Source organism: Notolepis coatsorum (assembly GCF_963971535.1).
Source record: "Notolepis coatsorum genome assembly, chromosome: 17".
Classification (NCBI taxonomy): Eukaryota; Metazoa; Chordata; class Actinopteri; order Aulopiformes; family Paralepididae; genus Notolepis; species Notolepis coatsorum.
The window spans coordinates 39,657,798-39,682,797 of record NC_140181.1 but is presented as its reverse complement, the minus strand read 5'-3'; the positions used below and the strand labels follow the sequence as shown (position 1 = coordinate 39,682,797).

Below are 25,000 nucleotides of genomic sequence, written 5' to 3'. Positions count from 1 at the left end.
ACAGGCCACTGTTTGATTCGCTTGCTTGCCAAAAAGGCAAGGCTTTGCCAGGTCACTATAGCAGAATACTGTAGGTCTACATGTTGCTGTTACTGTGTATAATGTTGAACAAACTGTTCTGAACAATCTGAGGACATCTGCAGTGACCATTAGTAAACTTGTCAGTGAACCGAACCAAAAGTACTTAAGTATCTTAGTAATTAGCTCAGTAAGTTCGTTATTATCATCAGAGAGTCATCTACAGATTTATCTAATTCTCTCACCAGCAGGCTGTGATTCATGTCTATGATTTTTTTTACTGTCAACTGCGTCCAGAGGCTGTAAAGTGGGGCTGGAACTATCTTACTGAGACAGTGTTCTGCTGGCTTGTGGTAAGATGATCGGGGGGGAAATTGCTTATGAATGAGTTCACTTCCCGCAAGCCTACGGTGTCGTTCCACTGGGCTCTGTAAAAGCTTTATATGCAAAAAGCTTTGCCAAAAACATGATTAAAAGAAATGCACGGACAACATTGTTTTAATTGATCTCTGTAATCTAGCAAAAGCAAAAGCAAGCTCCACCAATTGCCTCAAGCCAGAATTGTGTTGCACCACATGCCTAAGTGTGGGGTAAGTTACATACTGGATGTTCTTGGAAAATACACCTTTTACATGAAAATCAGAAGTCTGTTTTACTCCAGTGTGTACAAGCATTACCAGTTTAAACACAGCCGTTTACAGCCACACACCACATAGAACCATATCACTTTACAAGTTCTAAAGGTTTTCAGAGCAACAATGTTTTGAAACTTGTTGTGTTCATTCATAGGTAAAGACAGTAGAGGTTGAGTACTTTATTGTCTAAAGACGGTAAGTTATAGTGTTGTGTTCATTCATAGTTAAAGACAGTATAGGTTGAGTACTTTAAAATATCTAAAGACGGTAAGTTAGAGTGTTGTGTTCATTCATAGTTTAAAAGACATCACAATCAACTAGACAATGAAAATATGTCTAGTTTATTAGCTTGTGGCTAGCTAGTGGAGCCCACTGATGTCAATGAAGAATAATAATATGCTAAAGCAGCTAGTTTATTAGCTTGTGGCTAATGGAGCCCACCAGTGGAGGTTTCTCTATGACAACACGTGAAACACAAATTCACTCATAATTCATAATTATTATTAATTTACATATACCTATATATATAGATTTTCTTTTATTATTATTGTTTTTTTTATTATAAATGTTTTCCTCTGTAAAAAAATTCCAGTGAATTTCTTTTCTTCAAAAATTGCCAAAATTGCCAGCTCTGAGCAGGCCTACACTGCAGTAATGCCTCCAGTAATTATTCGTGCAGTTTAACTGCACAGGTTGACCAGGTTTAAATAAATAATAAATAATAGCCAATCAAAATAGGCTATTAATGTCACCTAAGCACGGTCTGTGCAGTTAAACTCTTGCCATTGAATGGGGGATTGAATGATTGACAGCCTTGACAATCCAATAATACACGGAGGTTGAATGATTGGCAGCCTTGCAAATCCAATCAGAGATTGCTGCATCGCACAGTCAAAACGGGTCCAGCTGCAGGTTCGGAGGTTAGGTTTAGCTCGGGCCAATCTCAAGTTTCTCAAGTTTCTTTATTAGTTGTCATACAGAAGTACAGAATACTTTTATACAAAATGTAACAGAAAGAAGCATTTTGTATAAAAGTAGTCTGTACTTCTGTATGACAACTAATAAAGAAACTTGAGAAACTTGAGATTGGCCCGAGCTAAACCTAACCTCCGAACCTGCAGCTGGACCCGTTTTGACTGTGTGAAACATAGCAAGCTAGTAGTTTAGTAAGCTGTGTACAGCTATAACAACACAGGCTAAATTAAACTTTGCGCCAACATTAGGACCGAAGTATAAACCAGCAACTGAGCAACATGAAGAAGTGGACTTATGCATCTGGATCAGAAAAAAAGTTGTGGATGAAAAAGTAAGTAGGCTACAGTGTTTGTAAAAGCTTGTATGCTAACAGTAGCTAGCCAGCTTAGCCTACATCACAATGATGATCACCAAGCTAACTTACTGTACACACTGTAGGGCTGGGCAATTAATCTAAACAGAATCGCGATATCGATTCATAGACCTATGCAATCTCATTTCTAAGTTATGACGATTTTTCTTTTATTAAAAAAAAAGTTTTAATTATTATTATTTTTTTTTTTTTAACTTTTTAAATAATTTTATTTGGGTTGAACATGATTTGTGGAACTCCCTCTGGTGTTGTGGTCGTGGTATTCACTGCCCTTTGGAAAGTATTTCGACATGCACATGGGTATCTTAGTGGTGTAGTGTATCTTGTAGACCAGGCCCATTGCAAGTTGCTGTCTACTCTAAGCCATCCTAGGTTGTCAAAGTGTAAACAAATAGGTCAATATAATTTACTATCTAACTAACTGAAATATATTTTCAGTGTCACATAAGGTGCAGTATGCATAAGGTAGGGTTATAATTTACTATCTAACTAACTGAAATATACATTATTCATTATTCACAGTATCACAGTATCCACATAAGGTGCAGTATGCATAAGGTAGTGTTATTGTCCTACTTGGGTTCCTATTAGTTCTAGGTCGATGTCTGGCAGCAGTCCCTGCCCACTGTTGTGGAGCCTGATGGCCACTGGTATGAAGGACTGTCCGAGGTGGTTAGTTGAGTGTCGGGGGGGTATGAGTCTGTGGCTTCCTTGTCACCTTCACCTAATATGTTTTGATCTGGTCAGGTGCGCTGTCACCTAATATGTTTTGATCTGATCAGGTGCGCTGTCACCTAATATGTTTTGATCTGGTCAGGTGCGCTGTCACCTAATATGATTTCATCTGGTCAGGTGCGCTGTCACCTAATATGATTTCATCTGGTCAGGTGCGCTGTCACCTAATATGTTTTCATCTGGTCAGGTCCGCTGTCACCTAATGTTAATATGTTTTCATCTGTGTCCACTGACCACTGACACACAGTGGGGGATGTTTTAAAAATATAATTTAATATATAATATAATATAATAATTTGTGCTTCACCAAAAAAATTGGTCAGCAGCCTCCACTGGAGCCCACTGATGTCAATGAAGAATAATAATGCTAAGGCAGCTAGTTTATTAGCTTGTGGCTAGTGGAGCCCACTGATGTCAATGAAGATATTAACAATGATAATAAGGCAAGCTAGTTTATTGGCTTGTGGCTAACCGAGCCCACTGATGTCAATGAAGAATATTAACAAGCTACTTTTCAGTTTTGAAGTGTCAGTGCAGAACAACTTTCCCCACAAGTGCCTGGTCAGTAGAAATAACACGGACACATGTTTTTTTTTATTACAATTCAAGGCCTATCCTCTTAAACATAACCTATTCCATCTGCCAGTGGTCACATTAACTTCTCCTTGAGCCACACAAACAGTGAGCTGTGTATGATTTTGAAGAACCAGTACAGTGAAAATGCTTGTTGCATTGAAAGCACGTCAATGTAACATTACCCAAAATATTATACAGTAGCAGTATTGTAGAATATGACTAAAGCCCCTTGAGAAACTACCCTCCTGGATTTCAACATGGTTGATAATCACATGGGGTCATCTGCCTTTTATTGGGTGTTGACAGTTTTTGGCCAAGCTCCAATGCTGCAAGTTGTCATAATTTCAACCTTAAAAGTGGTTTAGAAACATATCTCTAAGCCTAACCACTTCCACTACCTAAAAATATGTGGGATCTACCTTTCAACATAATTATACTGTCTCTGATGGCCATCTGCTTCTTGTATTAGATCACATCATCTAAACTGTCACAGACAGTCAGTTAGTCATTCCTCAGTAGTTGAAATATATATAATCTAGCTGGTCAACAAACAAGTAGCCTAATGAAACTAGTTTGCTACAATTCATTGAATTGTAGTGGTTCAAAAACATCCACAGCAACTGTGATAATTGATTTATCACATGCTAGCAGGGCCGTTTCTAGCTTTTTGGGGGCCCTATGCTAAATGTTGTTTGGGGGCCCCTATTTTGTGAAACTATGGTGGGGGGATTCCAAACCCTTTAAGGTGGGCATGTATTTAACATTTAAATGCATCAATCTGGTGGAAAAGAGGCTAGATCCGTGAAAAAAAAACATAATTTATATATTTTGTTCTCACAAATTTATTTAAGATAAAGTTAAAGTTAAATAAACTTTGAAAATGCAACTACATTTCTGTCAGTAAGCTACTTATGTATATATATATTTTTATAAAGAAACACCCACTTGCGGTCATAAACAGTAGCCTATCGGTAAACATTTTTAAGCTGATGATTAGTTACATCCCTACAGGATATATATATATATACAGTATACAGTGATTTTTCTTTTATATTTAAATTTAAAAAAAATGTATGGCAATTTAGGGGGCCCCCTGGTGGCTTCGGGGGCCCTATGCAACCGCATAGTCCGCATATGGCAAGAAACGAGCCTGCCTGCTAGCACAGGTTAATCTATGTTAATCTCCCATACAAACGGATCATCACACAGGTTCCATGGAGAACCAAATAACCAAATTAGTTATGCCAAATCAAATGATACAACTGACACTGGAAGAAATGGCACTGCTAACATTAGCATTCCACAATACGCTTTTTCTCACTGAATTAACATAATTGGACTGGTTTTTAAAGTATGCTGTGTTAGGTATATGGTATGGCAAACTTTGAACACAGAAGGTTGTTGTTTTGAGGCCTGTGTCCTCCACCTTTGCTCCCCTACTGTCGGGCGGACATAAGAAGATCAACCTGACCTCCAATATTAGCACAAAAACCCACAGGATGCCACCCTTTTAATGAAGTACAGAACAGAGAACAGAACATTCCCTTTGTCACCAAGTGAGACCACAAGACAGAGAGAATGACAACATTCTCTATCTGAAAATTATTGCACAACTGTTATTTCACAGTCTGTTCAACCACTAGTATGTGCTTGTCTCTGTGATGTGTCAGTGTTGGCCTCGCAATAAACCAAAAACCAAAGATGGAAGAAAGTCTGTATCAGTTTATTTCTTCAGATGGGATAGTAGTGGTTAAAAACCCACGTCTGTGAAACCACATTAAGTACTCCTGCTGACCTGGGATCCAATCGCAACTGAGACTTTTCTCCTGTGTCTCCCCAACTCTGTCTCCCTCTCAGCCTTCCTACTGTCTCAATAAAGAACATTCTCTCTGTGTCTCCCCAACTATGTCTCCCTATCAGCCATCCTACTTTCTCAATAAAGAACCTTCTCTATTGTGTCTCCCCTACTCGGTCTCCCTCTTAGCCTTCCTATTGTCTCAATAATGAACCTTCTCTGCCTTGTCTCCTGTACTCGGTCTCTCTTCTCAGCCTTCCTACTGTCAATAAAGAACCTTCTCTTCTGCGTCTCCCCTATTCTGTCTCCCCTACTGTCTCAGTCAAGACCAAATTTAAATTAAAAGAAAGCTGTCCTGCACTGATGACAAGCTGTGCACTTACTGATGTAATGGTTATTTTTAGATATACAGCACCAACACACTGAATCAATACTAAAGAATGTGAGAACTTAAGAGTGCTCCCTTATCTGTGTTTGGAGGGTGAGAAAGTGAGACTTGGGGAGTCCGATTACCTTAATTAATTGAGTTGTGTTTGCCATTCGGCCATGACACTGTGTGTGTGTGTGTGTGTGTGTGTGTGTGTGTGTGTGTGTGTGTGTGTGTGTGTGTGTGTGTGTGAGAGTGAGAGTGTGTGTGTGTGTGTGTGTGTGTGTGTGTGTGTGTGTGTGTGTGTGTGTGTGTGTGTGTGTGTGTGTGTGTGTGTGTGTGTGTGTGTGTGTGTGTGTGTGTGTGTGTGTGTGTGTGTGTGTGTGCAGGCCCATGTGTGACAGCAATGGCCCATGTGTGACAGCAATGCCTGGGCCATAAATCTGCCAGATTGTTTTATAACAGGATTCATTATGACGTTGCAAACACACAGTCACATTTTCCACTCTAGCCTGAGAGGGATGGAGAGGAATGGAGTTAATCAGTCTGTTTGAACACTGTTTGTTAGATTTAAAGAGAAAATAAAATGTTACAGATCTGTCACTGAAGTCAACTAATTGATTAGCCGACAAATCGTATTACTATAAGACGAATACAAATGATGAGGTGACATCATGATGAGAAACAGCTTACTGTGTGTATTTGTAGCCTTTATCTACAGGAAGGTTGACAAACAATGCCACCAAGTCGCTGTTATTAACTTCAGATTTCTTGCAGTGAAGACGAATGGTTTAGTGGTTTGTGTCAATAACAGAACCCCAACAGTCTGACAGAAACACTGAAGGAATAGCCTAAACATTCACCTTGAAGATGTCACAAGAAGTAAGCCCTATGACATCGCAAAGTGGGTGTTTATCCTGTTGAGATACAGGGGCATTTAGTTATTGGCTCTTGGCTTCAAACCTCTGGAGTCTAATCCCTCTTTTCTCTCTATTAATATTAATATGTGATAAACATTATATATTGAATTTCACCTGTTATTAAAATTAGGAACATTTTGGGAGAAGAGGGGCTGGGGACATTCTAATGTACCTATACTGTCTAATACGTTGCTCCATCGATTTCTGAATTAATACTATTAGTTACTCAGCTTTGGTGTAAAAGAAAATTACATTTGAGATTTTGGCAAGAATCCGTTTTTTCAATCATTTCATCGTTGAATTCACAAGGTTTTCACAAGTTGCAGCTCCCAAGGTTGGCCTGTATCTCATGTGTTTGTAATAGTGGCTGTAATACTGACCCCCGGCCTGCAACCACAGTCTTCTACCATCGGCCACTGGGCAGTTGGGGGTTAAGTGCCTTGCTCAAGAGGAGAGCGTAACTTATTCACTTCCTCCCGTCAAGGTTTGCCTACAGGTCACAAACCTCTCTAACCTTCAAACTAACCATTGCCTACTTGAAAAGGCTGACAAGATGTATTTTACACTCTTGTTTCTGGGAACATATCAGTCCATCCAGGAAGTGGAAGTTGGTGCTGAAATGAGCTCCAGGATGAGGTGGTCTGTGACTCCACAGGATGGACACACCAACATGGTCAAAACAGGATGCCAGCTGCCTTGCTCTGATCTGCCTGGCACACACTGGAAGCTGTCATAGTCCTGCATCCAGGGCCGGCGCCAGGTTATTTGAAACACCACGGTTTTATTCATAGCCCCCGTAGGGGGGTTCGGGGGTATGGTCCCCCAAGAAGATTTTGAAGACTTTGTTATTCATTTGAATGCATTTTAAATTAACAATAATCAGTTAGGATTATATTAATGTCATTATATAATAATGTCAGTGACAACACCTAGATGAAGATTGGACTGGAATCCAACACTGGCACAAGATAAGTCACAAATATGGAAAACATTTCTTTATTATTATTTTTCAGTTCAGTTTCTTATTGCATTGAAGTCACTCTCACTGTCAAACTGAGCAGAGCAACACAATGGCAGTTTCTTTCAGGTTTTGCACTAAATTACCTGACAAGTGTTCTTACTAATTACTCAAGTTCATCGAAAGGGTTTGAAGTCTTCATATCAACAAGGTTAAACAAGCTGTTCAGAAGAATTTCCCTTGATGATGTCACAATGGGGACACAAGTGAATTAGCTATGTATTTAGCTGTGCTTTTCGGAACACACTGCTTACATAATGTACACATTTTTCTTTTTTACTTCTGGGTGTGGGGTGGTCATTTGACATTTGGTGTGTTTCTACACCCACCAAAATTATGTTTTCAAAACAAGGGAAGAAAGAGGTAGGCTACTGGAAAATAAACAATTAACAATTCAAATAAGTGCTGTACCCTAAGGAATAATTTGAGATGCAGTTCCACATTGTATGTCAATATTTTGTCTATGAATTAATATTATTAATGCAATAATAATATAATAATAATAATATTTTTAATGTTGCCTGTATAGAGGCTTGGGACATTATATCTATGCCTAGTAATTGCCATGCTCAATTATTGCAGCAATTTTCGGGTAGATATAATATGTTACACAAATTTGGTGCAACATTTAAATACCTTTTGACCACCCGAAAATGTATGAACATGGTCAAGAACCCCTCCAAAATATCCCATTAACACAATGGATTCCAGGCCCGAGATAAGTCGGGTTAACTCACCATCGCTTGAGCGCCAAACCTGAGAAAAGTCAGGTTTTAATCCTTATTTCTTTTATTCGCTATATCCATTCATAATTCATCCATCCAGCCTGATGTTATCATTGGGAATGGCTCTGAGATCGCAAACAGCCAATACCGCCGCCTAACGCCTTGCGGCCGCTATTGCACTACATTTGAAACAATGTGGTTTGTTTTCTCAGCCGAGCTGTGGCGTGCAGGCGGGGTCTAAACACTCCGGCAAAACAAGCGCTTATAGGGATGGCATCGACAAGGGTCCCCCCCGCCCGTTCATGTGCAATGCTGGATGACGTTGGACACACGATCACGATCAGTATTTGGAATGGCGATCAGATAATTGGATTATTCTTTTTGCAATACATCATAGACAAGGTAAGGACTCTATGTTATCAATCTTGTGTTGATCCGATAATTTTTTCCCCACGATCGCAGCATGTGTCTGTAATGTACTGTGTAATGTATGCCGTTGGTGGCGATCGAAGCATAGAAAAACGACCTCCCCCCCACCCTTTCGTGCATGCATGATGAAACATAATACCGATAATCTAGCGTTGATTTCAGATTGATTCAATAATCAGGCGAGAAATGGCACGATTTATAATGAAATGCAGTAAAGCGCTGTTTGGCGGAGTTTCCTGGGATTACACAGGATCACTCTAAAACTATGCTCATATTCACCACGGTATAAAACGAAAATGTATGGATGAAAAAATTATCATGAGGTGGGCAGTTTTCATTCAGATATCTTGAGGTAAGAAGTCAAAGAACACCTTTGAAAATGGCCATGGCATGGTATGTTTTTAACAAACAGGGTTTTTGTAGTGATAAAGAAATACGCAAAAAAATGTATCTCACCAAGTCCACATGGCTTTTTCACAAACAGTTAGAGCTATGTTTGAAGTCTCACGGTGTTCCATTAGACAGACCAATTGAACACCACAGATACCACAAATTCTTCTACGCAAGAGAGACATCGAGAGGTTTTGTTTCAGAATTTTATCATCAATTACTAACGTCCTCGTATGAAACCCTCCAACTTGACTCTGTCTGGAGGAGGGATATACCAGACCTGGAAAATGACTTTGATTGGCAAGGAGCCTGGGCAAATGTCCGACTTACATCAAGGAACCCGGATCATCAACAAATCAATCTTAACTATATTCACAGGACATACTTGACTCCTATAAGACTGTGCCGAATGGGGCTTAAACAAGATTCCAAATGCACCCAATGTACAAATGGGGACGAAGGGACATTTATGCACATGTATTGGGACTGCTCACCAGTTAAGGCATTCTGGAAAGATGTGACCCAACAAATATCAAAACTCGTATCTTGGAATATACCTGTACACCCCTCGGTATTACTATTGAATGATGTTTTTGAGTTTGCAGTGAATCCACAGCTAAAGAGATTGGTTTTATCGGGTATCAGTAGCCAAGAAGCTGATCGCATCACGCTGGTTTCAACCGGAAAAAATGTGCCGTAAAGTTTGGTTTCTTACATATCTCGATGTAATTTACCATGAAATATCTACAGCAAGAATTCTGGGTCTCAATGAATCCAAAATGTCAATGTGGTTAGAAGTGGTGGAGAGAATAAAAGCTAGCTTATAATGGTAGTGTCTGGTTAGGTGCGAGGGATAGTGGAGGTACTTCTCAAGGTGGGGTCCGGGAGGGGGGGGTTCGAGCTGAGCATATGTATGTAGGTTTTTTTAGATAACAGGTATTAGGGGTATATCTTATATAAGACAACTAACTAAAATGTGATCTCATTGGATGTGCCCTGACAATTAATGCTTGTATATCTTATCGTGTGTTGTCATGTTTGTTTATATGTTTGTTTAAAAAATAATAAAAAAAGAAAATACAAAAAAAAGAAAATGGCCATGGCATTGGTATGGCCACTGGTCTCTGACAAGAACAAGTTGCAGGTTGAAAAAACCCTCAGCACAGAACTAGGCAAAATCTGCATATGGCTCGCTGATAACAAACTATCATTACACATGGGCAAAACAGAGTCCATTCTCTTCGGTTCAAATAACAAACTCAGCAAGACCGACGGCTTCTCAGTTACAGTGGGTGACAATATTGTCACAAGGAAAGACGAAATTACCTACCTGGGTTCCATCCTAGAGGCAAATCTTTCCTGTGACAAAATGGCATCCAATGTAATAAAAAAAGTCAACCAACGAACTAGATTCTTGTACCGGATCTCCTCTCTGGTAAACAAGAATACCCTGAAGACTCTGGCAGGAGCACTCATTCAAGGGTACTACGACTATGCGTGCACCTCATGGTACCAAAGCACCTCAAAGGCGCTTAAAACAAAATTACAAACATCACAAAACAAACTGGTCAGACTACTACTTGACCTGAACCCCAGAACCCACCTCACCCCTGCCCACTTTGACAACCTAGGATGGCTTAGAGTAGACGACAGAGTACAGCAACTTGCAATGGGCCTGGTCTACAAGATACACTATACGACCGGGGTACCCATGTACATGTCAAAATACTTCCCAAAGGTCAGTGAATACCACAACCACTACACCAGAGGAAGCTCAACAAATCATGTAAAACCCAGATTCGGCTCAAACAAGGGACTAAACACGTTTCGCAATTATGCCACAACAATGTGGAACGCCCTACCCAAAGCTGTAAAGGAATGTGAATCACTACCCACATTCAAAACCGCTCTTAAAGAGCACCTACGGGAGGCTGCAATTCGAAACTGGCCACCGTAAATGCCCAAAACCCCCACCACCTCCTAATAGACAGTCTCCTCCCCACCGCATGTATATATTCCCTCCCCGCCGTATGTATATTTCTCTCCCACCCACCCACCCCCTCCTAATGTACAGTCCCCTCCCCATCATATGTATATACTCTGTCAGGATCTAGGGGTAACAGTACTGTATATTTGAATACCGTTTATGTCACAAATGTATCAGTACTAAATACCTATATGTCCCTATGCCATAAATGTCATGTATGTTGTGTATGTCATAAATGTCTATATGAATTGAAAATGGGGGACCCTGATGGAAACAAGACAAACGTCTTTCTCAGGTCTGCATCCCCTTAACAATTGTGTATGTATTGAGCCGTACTGTATTGTACCCATTCTGCAATCTGTTAAATAAAGTTTTCATTCATTCATTCATTCATTCATTCATTCATTCATTCATTCATTCATTCATTCATTCATTCATTCATTCATTCATTCATTCATTCATTCATTCATTCATTCATTCATTCATTCAATTATATACTAGCTTCCTGACAAGTTAATATCACATGCGTGCTAGAGGTTAGTATCACGCTAGAGGTTAGTATCACTAAAGGTTAGTATCACTAGAGGTTAGTATAACACTAACGCCACTGTGGGGCTATCGTGGACAGGGTGAGCAGTTTCAAGTACCTGGGAGTCCACATCACAGAGGACCTGAAATGGTCAACACGGTGTAAACACATGGTAAAAAAGGCAAAACAGCGCCTCTATCACCTGAGACAGTTAAGGAAGTTCAGAGTATCGGAGAAGATACTCCACTCCTTCTATTCCGGGGCTGTAGAGAGCATTCTGACTGGAAACATCACTGCCTGGTTTGGAAACAGCACAGCACAGGACAGGAAGGCCCTCCAGAGAGTGGTGCGCTCAGCAGAGCGTACTACGGGTATTGCACTACCACCCCTGCAGGACTTATATAACAGGAGGTGCAAATCCAGAGCCTGCAGAACAATGAAAGACCCCCAACACCCCAACAACAGCCTGTTCAAGCTGCTGCGGTCAGGCAAGCGCCTACGTACACATGCAACAAGAACAGAGAGACTACGGCTCAGCTTCTTCCCCCAGGCCATCAGAACACTGAACACTGAACTCTCCACACACAAGTACACATGAGCACACACATACACACACACAACACACATGCTGCAATCGCTTTAAACAATCGCTTTAAACAATCGCTTTAAACAAAATGTCACTTAAACAAAATGGAAAGATCACTTTAAAGGAATGAGGAATATAAAGGTCATTTTAAGGACATAACCGATGTGGTTCTTGCATAGTATAGTTTAGATATAGTAAGTATAGCCAAATTACAGAGTTAAAACTGTATATTGTATAGTAGTGTACATAGGACCCAGTGCCTTCTCAGGAATTTAGCATGTCTATTTTTTATCATGCACATCTTATGTCTTCTTATTACCTTTTTTTTTTTTATGTATATTTTATTATTAGTAGTATTGCACAATCGATGCAGGCATGACCACACGCATTTCACTGTATGCCCTGGTATGTATGTGACAAATAAACCTCTTGAATCTTGAAACTTGAATCTTGAACACTAGAGGTTAGTATCACTAGAGATTAGTATCACCAGAGGTTAGTATCACTAGAAGTTAGTATCACTAGAGGTTAGTATCACTAGAGGTTAGTATCACTAGAAGTTAGTATCACTAGAGGTTAGTATCACTAGAGGTTAGTATCACTAGAGGTTAGTATCACTAGAGGTTAGTATAACACTAGAGGTTAGTATCACTAGAGGTTAGTATCACTAGAGGTTAGTATAACACTAGAAGTTAGTATCACTAGAGATTAGTATCACTAGAGGTTAGTATCACTAGAGGTTAGTATCACTAGAGGTTAGTATCACTAGAGGTTAGTATCACTAGAGGTTAGTATCACTAGAGGTTAGTATCACCAGAGGTTAGTATCACCAGAGGTTAGTATCACCAGAGGTTAGTATCACCAGAGGTTAGTATCACTAGAGGTTAGTATCACCAGAGGTTAGTATCACCAGAGGTTAGTATCACTAGAGGTTAGTATCACCAGAGGTTAGTATCACTAGAGGTTAGTATCACCAGAGGTTAGTATCACCAGAGGTTAGTATCACCAGAGGTTAGTATCACCAGAGGTTAGTATCACCAGAGGTTAGTATCACTAGAGGTTAGTATCACTAGAGGTTAGTATCACCAGAGGTTAGTATCACTAGAGATTAGTATCACCAGAGGTTAGTATCACTAGAGGTTAGTATAACACTAGAGGTTAGTATCACTAGAGGTTAGTATCACTAGAGGTTAGTATCACACTAGAGGTTAGTATCACTAGGTTAGTATAACACTAGAGGTTAGTATCACTAGAGGTTAGTATCACTAGAGGTTAGTATAACACTAGAGGTTAGTATCACTAGAGGTTAGTATCACTAGAGGTTAGTATCACTAGAGGTTAGTATCACTAGAGGTTAGTATCACTAGAGGTTAGTATCACTAGAGGTTAGTATCACTAGAAGTTAGTATAACACTAGAGGTTAGTATCACTAGAAGTTAGTATCACTAGGTTAGTATAACACTAGATGTTAGTATCACTAGGTTAGTATAACACTAGATGTTAGTATAACTAGAGGTTAGTAACACTAGAGGTTAGTATCACTAGAGGTTAGTATCACTAGAGGTTAGTATCACTAGAGGTTAGTATCACTAGAGGTTAGTATAACACTAGAGGTTAGTATCACTAGAGGTTAGTATCACTAGAGGTTAGTATCACACTAGATGCCGCGAAAGTCGGCTAATCAACCGGGGCGACCGTGGGTCAAGTGGTAGAGCAGTCGTCTGGTAATCTGGAGGTTCCCAGTTATATTCCCACTCCTCCCGGGCAGCGTGTCGAAGTGTCCTTGAGCAAGACACTTAACCCCTAACTGCTCATCGGGAGCTCACGGCACCTTGCATGGTTGTCTCTGCCATCTGTGTGTCGGTGTGTGAATGTGTGAGTGAATGGGTAAAATGTGAGGAACAAATTGTAAAGCGCTTTGGATAAAAGTGTTATATAAATGCACCATTTACCATTTACACCTGGCGGGTCAGTCGGGATTATGGGGCCGAAAGAACACTAGAAACTAGGGATGCACGATATTGCTTTTTTGACACCGATAACTTTATGCTCCTCAAGCCGATAACCGATATCGATAACCGATATTTATTGTATTATAATTTTTTTTTTAATGTATATATTTTTTTTTATCACAATTTTTTTTTTCAACATGAAACAAAACATATCACAATACAATAATAATACATAAAAAGACTTCCCAGGACAATAATTTAACACCAACTTAAATGTGACCTAACCAGACAACAGAAACAAAAGCCAAGACAACAGTTTTGACTGATAAAGTGACCATATTTATTTTTCCAAATGAAAATTCACAATCTGTCAACAGCTTGTGGTGCATCCAACCTAAGACGCTCGAAGCTTTTTGTTCTTCTTTTTTTAAAGCGGAGCCTTGAAAAAGAGGCTTTGAGTGGACACATCACCACCTCACATCACCACCACAACAACGGGTCACCTGCGGCATCACCACCACCACGGTGTTGGGGGCCCGCGACGACGGCGCGAGCACGCTTGTACCTATTGACGAGTCGTTTGCTAAATTAAAGAAGTTTGACAGAAATTACCCAAGGGCTCAAGCCGCTAGCTTTTAAGCAGTCCTTGGTGGTGCAAATTAACCTGGCTACTACCAAGGGTTGCATCACAGCCACGAAAGGGGCTAGCTTTGCTTAGCTCCTCGCGTCGTCGTGGGCTTCTAAGTTAACACAATAACACACCGTCATGGCGGTGGTGATGAATGAATGAATGAATGAATGAAAACTTTATTTAACAGATTGCAGAATGGGTACAATACAGTACGGCTCAATACATACAATTGTTAAGGGGATGCAGACCTGAGAAAGACGTTTGTCTTGTTTCCATCAGGGTCCCCCATTTTCAATTCATATAGTATATAATATATATATGATATATGATGATATATATGATGCCGCAGATGACCCGTCGGGCTGGATGTATTGCAAGTTGTTGCCCTTTTCCCTCCTTGTGGAACTTCTGCATTGCATTTATTACAAATAGCAAGCAAACTTTTTCCTCTGAAAATCCGAGTACCGACGCGGCCATCTTTGTTGTTAAAACGTCCGCGCTGCTTCCAGAAACTTGCGTGGCTACGTCACAGCCAAGAAAGGGAGTGCTGGATTTGTGTAAAACGCCCTGTTCCTAAACCACACGCTGTCAGTCGTACCACAGTACTGACACAACGGGAGGAGCCTACAGTCAAAACAAACGCACTTCATTCCAATTCACCCACACCGCATTTTTTTTAACCAAAAAATATATTATATTATCGGAGCTATTAATAACGTTATCGGGTTTATCGGGATGACGTCATAATTGCTGATATCGGCCCGATAATTATCGTGCATCCCTACTAGAAACAAGCACAAATTCACAATAGCTGTGACCGTTTTGCGATAGGCCACTCCCATTGCCATGCCCCCTTTTAGCCAATTGGCATGAACATACACACATACGCACATTTGACCTCCATACCCAGTTTCAGCCTCCTAGGGTGAAATCTGTGGCCGTTTGGGAAATTGGGGACATTTTTGTGGACCAACCAACCGACCGACCGACCAACCAACCAAACGGCGGACCAACCAATGAACCTGCCAACCAATGAACCGACCAACCAACCAACCAACTGACCAACCAACCAACCAACAGAGTGAGCTATAGAGTTTCTGGTCATAGCAAAAAATACAGAGGACATGACCTCAGTGTCCTCAATGGACCTTTGTTTGTTCAATGGACCTCAGTTTCTTCAATGAACCTCAGTGTCCTCAACAGCCCTGCCTGCATCAATCTTATTAGTATTAGTATTCTTATTATCTTATTAGTGTTCTTAATCTTTACAACATTAAAAAATATACATTTTGGTCGGTGACCTTCAACGTGATTTCTGCTTCTCCTCTTGTTTGGTTTATCCACCGTTTGAAAACAGTTGATAAGAAGAACAAGCACAACATTTTTGATAAGCTGCAGCCATTTTGGCGGCATCTTGCTGTGTGGATCTGTGCTTTAACCTGAGCACTGTATCCATCATCATACGCAGTTATCTAAAGGTAAACACCAGTGCTGTAGACTAAAGATATCTGGATGTGTGTACCAAGTATCCACATGTCTGTAAGGGACATGGATGTATGGCGTACAAGTAATGGCTTTTCAAAGTTGTTCAACCTTTGATTGTAGCTCCACCATTTTGCCAACTGGTGTGAATTAGGTGTGAGGCGATGGCACACCTAGCATGTCATATTTCTCAAATAGCACCACAAAGAGGCCAAATGATACAAAGTTTTTCACACATATTCCCCATCATGGAGGAAACACGTCTGTGAAGTTTGGTGCAAATCAGACAAAGCATTAATTCGATTGGATGTGGCGGTTGGGGTATACTTTGGGGTACTTTGGGGGTATTTTGGGGGTATTTTGGGGGTATTTTGGGGTATACTTTGTGGTATTTTGGGGTATACTTTGGGTTATTTTGGGGTACTTTGGGGTATTTTCTGGTACTTTGTGGTGATTAGTAGGACCCCACAGCAGGTTTCATGAGAACTGAGTGGACAACTTGGGGAGAAATATACATTAGACTTACAGTGTACTAGTTATGACTTACAGTGTACTAGTTATGACTTACAGTGTACTAGTTATGACTTACAGTGTACTAGTAGTTATGACTTACGGTGTACTATGTATGACTTACAGTGTACTAGTAGTTATGACTTACAGTGTACTAGTTATGACTTACAGTGTACTAGTAGTTATGACTTACAGTGTACTAGTTATAGCTTTTCAAAGTTTACATTTTGACCATTGATTATAGCTGGCAAAAAAAAATATATATATATATATCAGCTGGTGTGATGTTTGATGCACTGGAACACCACTATCTATCACTGTGGCAAATTGCATGTCTCTATCACATAGTACTGTACAACGTGGGAAACAAAACCTTTAGACATTTTTGGGATGGGCCGACAGAGACTTACACTAGCTGCTTGGTCACAGCTAAAAATAAGACTTCATTTTCAAGTTTGCAAGGGCTGCCAATAACAGCTACTGTCACTATGTAGTGAAAGATTACATAATGTGAACCCCGGCCCTTTAGACCAAGCTGCCAAGCTGTAACATTCTACAGACATGGCAGCTCCACTGTAGTGAGGGAGACAGAGACACCTCAGTGTTCCTCAGAGGAGGACGACCTAAAGATGTCAACGGCCAAAGCAGCATCTGTGAAATGAAGAAATCATAACACAAGGGTGCATCTGCATGTAAGTATTGTTTCTGAAATGGCATTTGCTGTCATAGACAACGAGATCTAGGTACCAAGCCAGTGAGCAATATAATAATGGAATGCCTATTTTTACATTCATATTGGAGCTGTTCCAATGTGCAGGCTGCTCCTCAGCTGACAATTGATTGACATCTTAAAGGCATTGAATGGGGGGGGGGTTGGGGCTGTCAACAACACCACTCCTGCTGAGCGTATCAGTATCAGTATCAGTGATCTCACATCCTGTCCCCGAAATGCTCAGACATCTTTCGTCGTTTTCTCATCTCATCCACATCCTTTTCATGTAAAACACTCAACCAAAAGAGCAAGCAACTCCAGTGTTTAGGTGAAACAGGCCAGTCTCAGTCCCAGGATCCGAGACTCCTTTGGTTTTCAAACACAAGAGAGTCACTTTAGAGCTGAATTAGTGGCTGCTGGCCAGCACTGGCAGGTGGCCAAGTCTTCAGAATGGGGGGGGGGGGGTTGCATCGAGGCCCTTCAATGACAAAGCTGGGGCCGCTCGAGTAGCTGGTTTGGCCTGAATACCACAAACATTCTCCAGGGAAAAAATAAACTAATCATGGCCTTTTTGGCTCTCTCTTCACAGGATCTGTTGCACCTCAAGTGTCTCGAGGATGAGGATCAGAATAGAGCATTACCTCGTCCATAATTGAGCATTTGGCCAAAATTGAAGTCTTCGGAAGAAGAACCATATAAGGGCGTTTTCTTTTAATATAGTGTATGGTACTTGCTGTTGTAAAGCCAATACAAAGTGTATGGATGTTACATCATCTTATACACCAACCTCTATCTCCCTTTAACAATGAAGGACAGAAGAATCAAATGTGAACACCTCAGTCATCTGAAGACTTAAAAGAATTGAGTCACATCTCCTGAGTAAGTCAGTCAATGTCCTCCATCAAAAATGATACACGACTCAATCAATATACATTTCTTTGCCCATGTGACGTCAGTGTTATAGTACGTTCATTTTCATTGTACCAATACATCAGACCGGCAATACGTCAATCTCACTGAATTTTGGGGCGAGATAACCGGAATAAACAGGTATTAGATGGTGTTTGTTCATAAACTACAACTTTATGACAAAACACCCAGATATAAATCACACTGAAGACCATTGTTGCTCAGAAATAATCATTACCTCTTAGGTCACTTGGAGATTCACAAGAGTAATAATGTGTCCAGGTAGGGAAATGAGGAAATATCCTACAGCTGAAAACAGATCAAAGGTAACTTTTCACAATGGTATGAACGCTCAATGGTGGCCAGTGTAGGAAAGTAAATTGTGTGACTTAACATGATGCACGAACACAACAAACTTTTCAAATAATGTAAGCGTTCTACTGAGTTTTTGTACAGGTCAATGAACACACTGGTCCTCATTCTTGAACGGACATACGTAAAACTTACCAAGGATTCCCTTCATAACTCGATTTATGTACTTATTCGGCATTCGGCATGTTTCTTTAACGGTGCTACAGTATCTTGAACCAGTGCAAGCAAAGACACAAGGACACGCCCCTGCACACACACACACACACACACGCATGCACACACACGCACGCACGCACGCACACACACACACACACACACACACACACACACACACACACACACACACACACACACACACACACACACACACACACACACACACACACACACACACACACACACACACACACACACACACACACACACACACACACACACACACACACACACACACACACACACACACACACACACAAAACAAAACAATGCTCTCCATGTAAACATGACAAAAAAATTACGGCTGGGACTTTATCGCATTAATTTCGATTAATTAACTATAGAAAGAATTAAAAGTTAAAAAAAAATTATGCATTTAATCGCATGATGATTTTTCTTTATTGTGTAAGAAATTAAGAATGTTACCTTTCAAAGGAGACCATGCATGTGCTAAGTATTAAGTATAATAAATCGCAAATAACTTTTTTTCTTAGTCTGGTTTGTTCATAAAAAAAAAAAAAAAAAAGAGAAATTGAGATCAATCAAGAGTTTTTTTTTTTATGGTCAACTGTTCTGGAATGTACTTGAAAGTACTGCGTTTTACTTTTACCTCGAAAGTGCTTGAGTTTACAAAAGGTCCGACTCCTTTGCGCTATATATATATATTATTCCTAAAATTGCCACATTATGTTAAAAATTGCATTGATCTGTTGGTCAATATATTTATAAAAAAATTTAATCGAGTCCCACCACAAAAGAAAATACACAAAATTAAATCCAAGTTGCATGTGTGACGTCACTAATAGGTGGAAGCTCTCATGGTCCAGTATGTGGTAACTTGACACCTTTTGCTTCTGCAGATAGCAGGTATTGACATGTCTTGAAAGAATGTACGCTGCCGACTTGGAATGGGTGCTTGTTGCTAATTTACATATTACGGGGCGACAGTGGCTCATAAGGTAGAGCTATCGTCTGGTAATCGAAATGTTCCCGGTTCGATTCCAGCTCCACCCGGCAGCTCCTTGCTCCTTGAGAAAGACACTTAACCCCTAACTGCTCCCGATGAGCAGCTTGGCACCTTGCATGGTTGCCTCTGCCGTCGGTGTGTGAATGTGTGAGTGAGTGGGTAAAAGCGCTATATAAATGCACTCCATTTACATATTCCTAGATCCTTGCCTCTTTATGACGGTAAAGGTGTAGAGACGCTGCTAAGACATTTTCATTTATTTTGTGGGAAACATATAATACCAATTGTTATTCAATATATAAAATTTCTAAGGGTTGGAGGGGATCTTTAAATCTCAGTCAACAAAATAATTGTAACATTGTACGAGGCACAAACATGAATACCAGACAGCTGGTGAGGCTGAGCCAGTGCTCACAGAATGTAACAGAAACCAAACAGAAGCCAGATAATCCTCCTGCTGCAGCTCCTCCACGTCTGGGCGTCACGCTAGGCTCTCATTGTTGACGAGGACCTCGCTCACTCATTTCCTTCATGCTTAGCAAAATGGGGGTGTGGGCGTGTGTGGCCCATCGGTGCGAATGGAACAAAAGAAAACCGCGGTTGATGCCGTTACATGTGACGTGTCACCTGCTCTCTGATTGGGCTTTGCAGAACAGAACAACTTTATTGAGCGCTCATACAGGGATTTCATTTTCACGTGTACTAATAACCATCAAGTAATAACCATAGGGCGACAGTGGCTTAGGAGGTAGAGCGGTCAATCGGAAGGTTCCCGGTTTGATACTGGCTCCTCCTGGCAGCATGTCAAAGTGTCCTTGAGCAAGACACTCCCGATGAGCAGGTTGGCACCTTGCATGGTTGCCTCCAGCGTCTGTGTGTGAGTGAATGGGCAAATATGAGGCATAACTATATAAATGCAGTCCATTTACCAAGTCATATTTAGTGGAATACAACTTTCAGCTGGACACCGAGCACTGGACGCTTGGCTCTCAACTAAAGCTTTCCGAGAACATTTGTTTTTCATAGACGCAATGCCCAAACCTCTTTCCCATAACTAATTTCCCAGCTCGGCTTCCAGTATTTGCAGCAGAATGTCGTGGTCGTGGCAAGGGTCGACAAAATGATTCCCTAAATGGTTCCCTACTCGAAATGATGACTCTGGGAAAGTAGCCCAGCTCTTCCAGCAGCAAGCAGCCTGTTTTGTGTCTCACAGGTAGCAAAACTGACACCTGAGCAAGTCTTCTGACTAATTATGTCCTATTTATACATTGTGTTTTCATAGGGGAGGTCTTTCCATCTGGATTTCTTTACTCTCTCCTCCCAGTGTACTTAGATTACACTTACAGCATAGTATGACTAGTATGATCATACAAAAAAAACATGTGCTTTGAATTAGTAAATTAAAGCACATAAGTAGTACAAAAACATGCATTGCAAGTAGGCCTATGTTCTCTGAAAGGTACATGTGTAGGAATATACAATTTAGCACACTTAAGTTACTAAAAAAAAAAATCTGAATAAAAAAAGAAGGTAATTGAAGAGTGATTCAGTATAGACTGAGAAGGGGTGTAGTGGTCTCCTCAGACGAGTTCCAGGGCGGGGGTCAGGGGGGTCAGTGGGATTGGGGGGGGGGCTGTCTGGGGCAAGATGACAGGGCCACACCGCCACATTAGCAGCGTGTCTCTCTCTAGCGTTTTGGAGCAGGTTGTTGGAGACAGGCCCACGCACGGCATGCTCAGGGGAGGAGGGCTTCCCTGTGAGTTTGCCGAGTCTGAGGTAAACACGGCAACCGATGGGCAGGCTATTTATACTGCCTGCAAACACTATGGCCCCTATCGTCTTTCTCAGAAGAGGAATCCATTTCGCTTTCATCTGCGTACACAATAAACCCAGGTCAACCCACACCCACTGTCACACCTCTCTCTCTCTCTCTCTCTCTCTCTCTCTCTCTCTCTCTCTCTCTCTCTCTCTCTCTCTCTCTCTCTTTCTCTCCCTCTCTCTCTCTCTCTTTCTCTCTCCTCCCTTGTCCTTGAATCTCTCGATCTCTTCTCACTTGTCCATGTCTGTCTGTCTGTCTGTCTGTCTGTCTGTCTGTCTGTCTGTCTGTCTGTCTGTCTGTCTGTCTGTCTGTCTGTCTGTCTGTCTGTCTGTCTGTCTGTCTGTCTGTCTGTCTGTCTGTCTGTCTGTCTGTCTGTCTGTCTGTCTGTCTGTCTGTGTGTCTGTCTGTCTGTCTGTCTCTCTCTCTCACTCTCTCTCTCTCTCTCTCTCTCTCTCTCTCTCCTTCTCATTCATACAGATACTCAAATCAACAGTCTCTGTTTGTCACCTGTTATATCTTTAGTCAGATGATGTCACAATGGATCATTTGCATATGAGAGATGTTTGTTTGTTTGATCTTTTATGAATGGAACAATATCTGGGCTTTCATAATCTGTATGTCTTACTGATATTGATGATTTTTACCAAAACATTATTCATGCAAATGAGTGAATGCTTTGAAAATGATCAAATGTGTCCCAATTCTGGCCTCTTCTTGTATTCACAGAAAGAGAATCACACAAAATAAACGTGTATTTTGTCTTTTTCTGATACCATGTCTGTCAAGTTCTCTTGTCTTTCCCTTGTTGCCTACATAAGACCAGCCTTGAGGTCTGTTCTGGTACATCTGTCAACCTTCCAACTCCAAGGTTCAACCATTAATCTTTCAACTTAAAAACTTAAAATTGAGGGATGAAAGGCCATTTAAAATTGCACAAACCGACATTAGTGCTGGGGAAAATTATCATAATTTAAGCTTGGAATCACATACTGTAGTCTAAGTCTGGCCATTATCGCTTTAGACACAGCTAAGGAAAGGCAATTAAGTTAAGCTACAGATCTTTCTCCCTTTGAAGAAAGATACATGTGGCCTTTGTGCTGGTTCAGACATAGTTTACTTAATCATTTAGAAATAGACTTGCTTCTTGGTTTGTAAATCCTCATCAAGAGCAGGGGCGACACAATACCTGTCAGGGAGGGGGTTGTGTGTGTGTGTGTGTGTGTGTGTGTGTGTGTGTGCGTGCGGTGGGGGGGCAGAATACAACTCACCTTTGTAAGACAGATGCACCCTGGGAGCTGCACGAGAGTCGCCATAGCAACGGCAGACACAACAGCCCAAGAGAAAGAGGAGGAGGCGGAGGAGGGGAAGGGGGAGGGGGGCTTGGCCGGTCTCCATGGCGATGACAGCGGAGTTAACCTTTGACTTCCTACAAAAAAAGCAAAAGGAGAGCGTTGTTTTAAACGTCGCACAGATTAACTAGCAGCTGAAAAGCCTCTCTCGCCTCGCAGTGATGTCATGGACTCCAAACAAATGCTCTTTCAAATGTTTTTATTTTTTTATTATGAAAACAAAGAATATAGGTTTTTAAATAACTGTAAAACGTTCCCAGGCCATACACTGCGCTCAGCACACTGAAAGGGGCCTTGACCTTTTGGAATAATCTGTTCGCAGGTCAGTGAACAACATAGCCTTCATCTGCCAGAAGAACCTAGGGGGAGTTGTGATTGAAATGCTCTCATTCCAGCCTGGAGAATGTTTACTGGCCACATCCACTTTCACAAGAACGCAACACTTCATGTGAAATAATGGGACAATAACTAAATAAATTTTCAGGCAACAATTCAAATATGGGTTCCCATTGGAATTACAGCACAAAACAGAGTCATCTATCCATATATCCAATATCACTGTGGAAAAGGTGAATACAAAAATATTCACAAAATGTTCTTACATTTATTTTGATGATAGTGAGAGATTGTGTTTCTTATGTGTTTCGTATATTATATTATATTGTGTTTCTTATATGCTATATGGCAATGATAACTAAATCCTAAATTGAAGACACCACAAGCAAGAATCATGTCACTCCTATTGGAAAAGATTTAATCAATTAACGTAGAGTTATTTTTCAGATTTGGCCTAGTGGGTTCAGTAATCAGCTACCATTAACCTCCTAACTAGAAGTATTACTCATAATACTGAGAGAGTAAATCTGCTATTTGGTCAATGAGCATGTTAAGTGAATTATTAGGCACACAATCAACATTCAACACAAGAAACTCAAATCATTCCTTATTAGGTTAAGGTGTCTCTTAAATATTTAATGCAGACATCAAGAATCGCTCATCTGTCCCAATGAGCGGAGAAAGGATTTGTTTATAACACTGAGCGGTCCTGTGATAGAGGGCCTCAGGTCTGGCAGTTTGACAACAAGGAGTGTTTCTGTGACCTGTGTGACCTCTAACTTGTCACTCTGACAGTTAGAGGAGAGAGAGAGAGAGAGAGAGAGAGAGAGAGAGAGGAGAGAGAGAGAGAGAGAGAGGAGAGAGAGAGAGAGAGAGAGAGAGAGAGAGAGAGAGAGAGAGAGAGAGAGAGAGAGAGAGTGTAAGGGAGAGAAAGACAGAGAAAAAACACGGAGAGAGAAAGACAGAGAACCAGAGAGGTAGAGAGATTAAGAGAAATAGAGAGACAAAAAGAGAGACAGAATGAGAGAGAGACAGAGACGAAGATAGCTAGAGAGAGAGGCACAGGGAGAGGGAGACACAGGGAGAGGGAGACACAGACAGACAGAGAGAGACAGATAGATAAACAGAGATAGAGAGCTAGAGAGAGACACAAAGAGAGACACAGACAGAGAGAGACAGAGAGATAAACAGAGGGAGAAACAGACAGAGAGAGACAGAGAGATAAACAGAGAGAGAGAGACAGAGAGAGAGAGACAGAGAGAGAGAAACAGAGAGAGAGACAGGGAGAGAGACACAAACACAGAGAGAGGCAGAGAGAGAGAGAGAGAGAGAGAGATAGAGAGAGAGAGAGAGAGAGATAGAGAGAGAGAGAGAGAGAGAGAGAGAGAGAGAGAGAGAGAGAGAGAGAGAGAGAGAGAGAGAGAGTGTAAGGGAGAGAAAGACAGAGAAAAAACACGGAGAGAGAAAGACAGAGAACCAGAGAGGTAGAGAGATTAAGAGAAATAGAGAGACAAAAAGAGAGACAGAATGAGAGAGAGACAGAGACGAAGAGAAAGCGTGAGAAACAAGGAGAGACATAGAGAGAGAGACAGAGACGAAGATAGCTAGAGAGAGAGCACAGGGAGAGGGGAGACACAGGGAGAGGGAGACACAGACAGACAGAGAGAGACAGATAGATAAACAGAGA

At 41.0% G+C, this 25,000-nt stretch overlaps 1 protein-coding gene across 2 annotated transcripts in view; it reads right to left on the bottom strand.

The window, feature by feature from the left end:
- sema3gb (sema domain, immunoglobulin domain (Ig), short basic domain, secreted, (semaphorin) 3Gb) overlaps positions 1-25,000 on the bottom strand; it is a 147,798-nt gene that overhangs the window by 70,014 nt on the left and 52,784 nt on the right. For both annotated transcript variants that reach the window (XM_084333922.1, XM_084333921.1), the window contains exon 2: positions 22,897-23,054. In XM_084333922.1, the coding sequence (XP_084190048.1) occupies positions 22,897-23,023 (127 nt within the window). In that variant the 5' untranslated portion in view covers positions 23,024-23,054. The remainder of the gene's footprint in view (positions 1-22,896; positions 23,055-25,000) is intronic.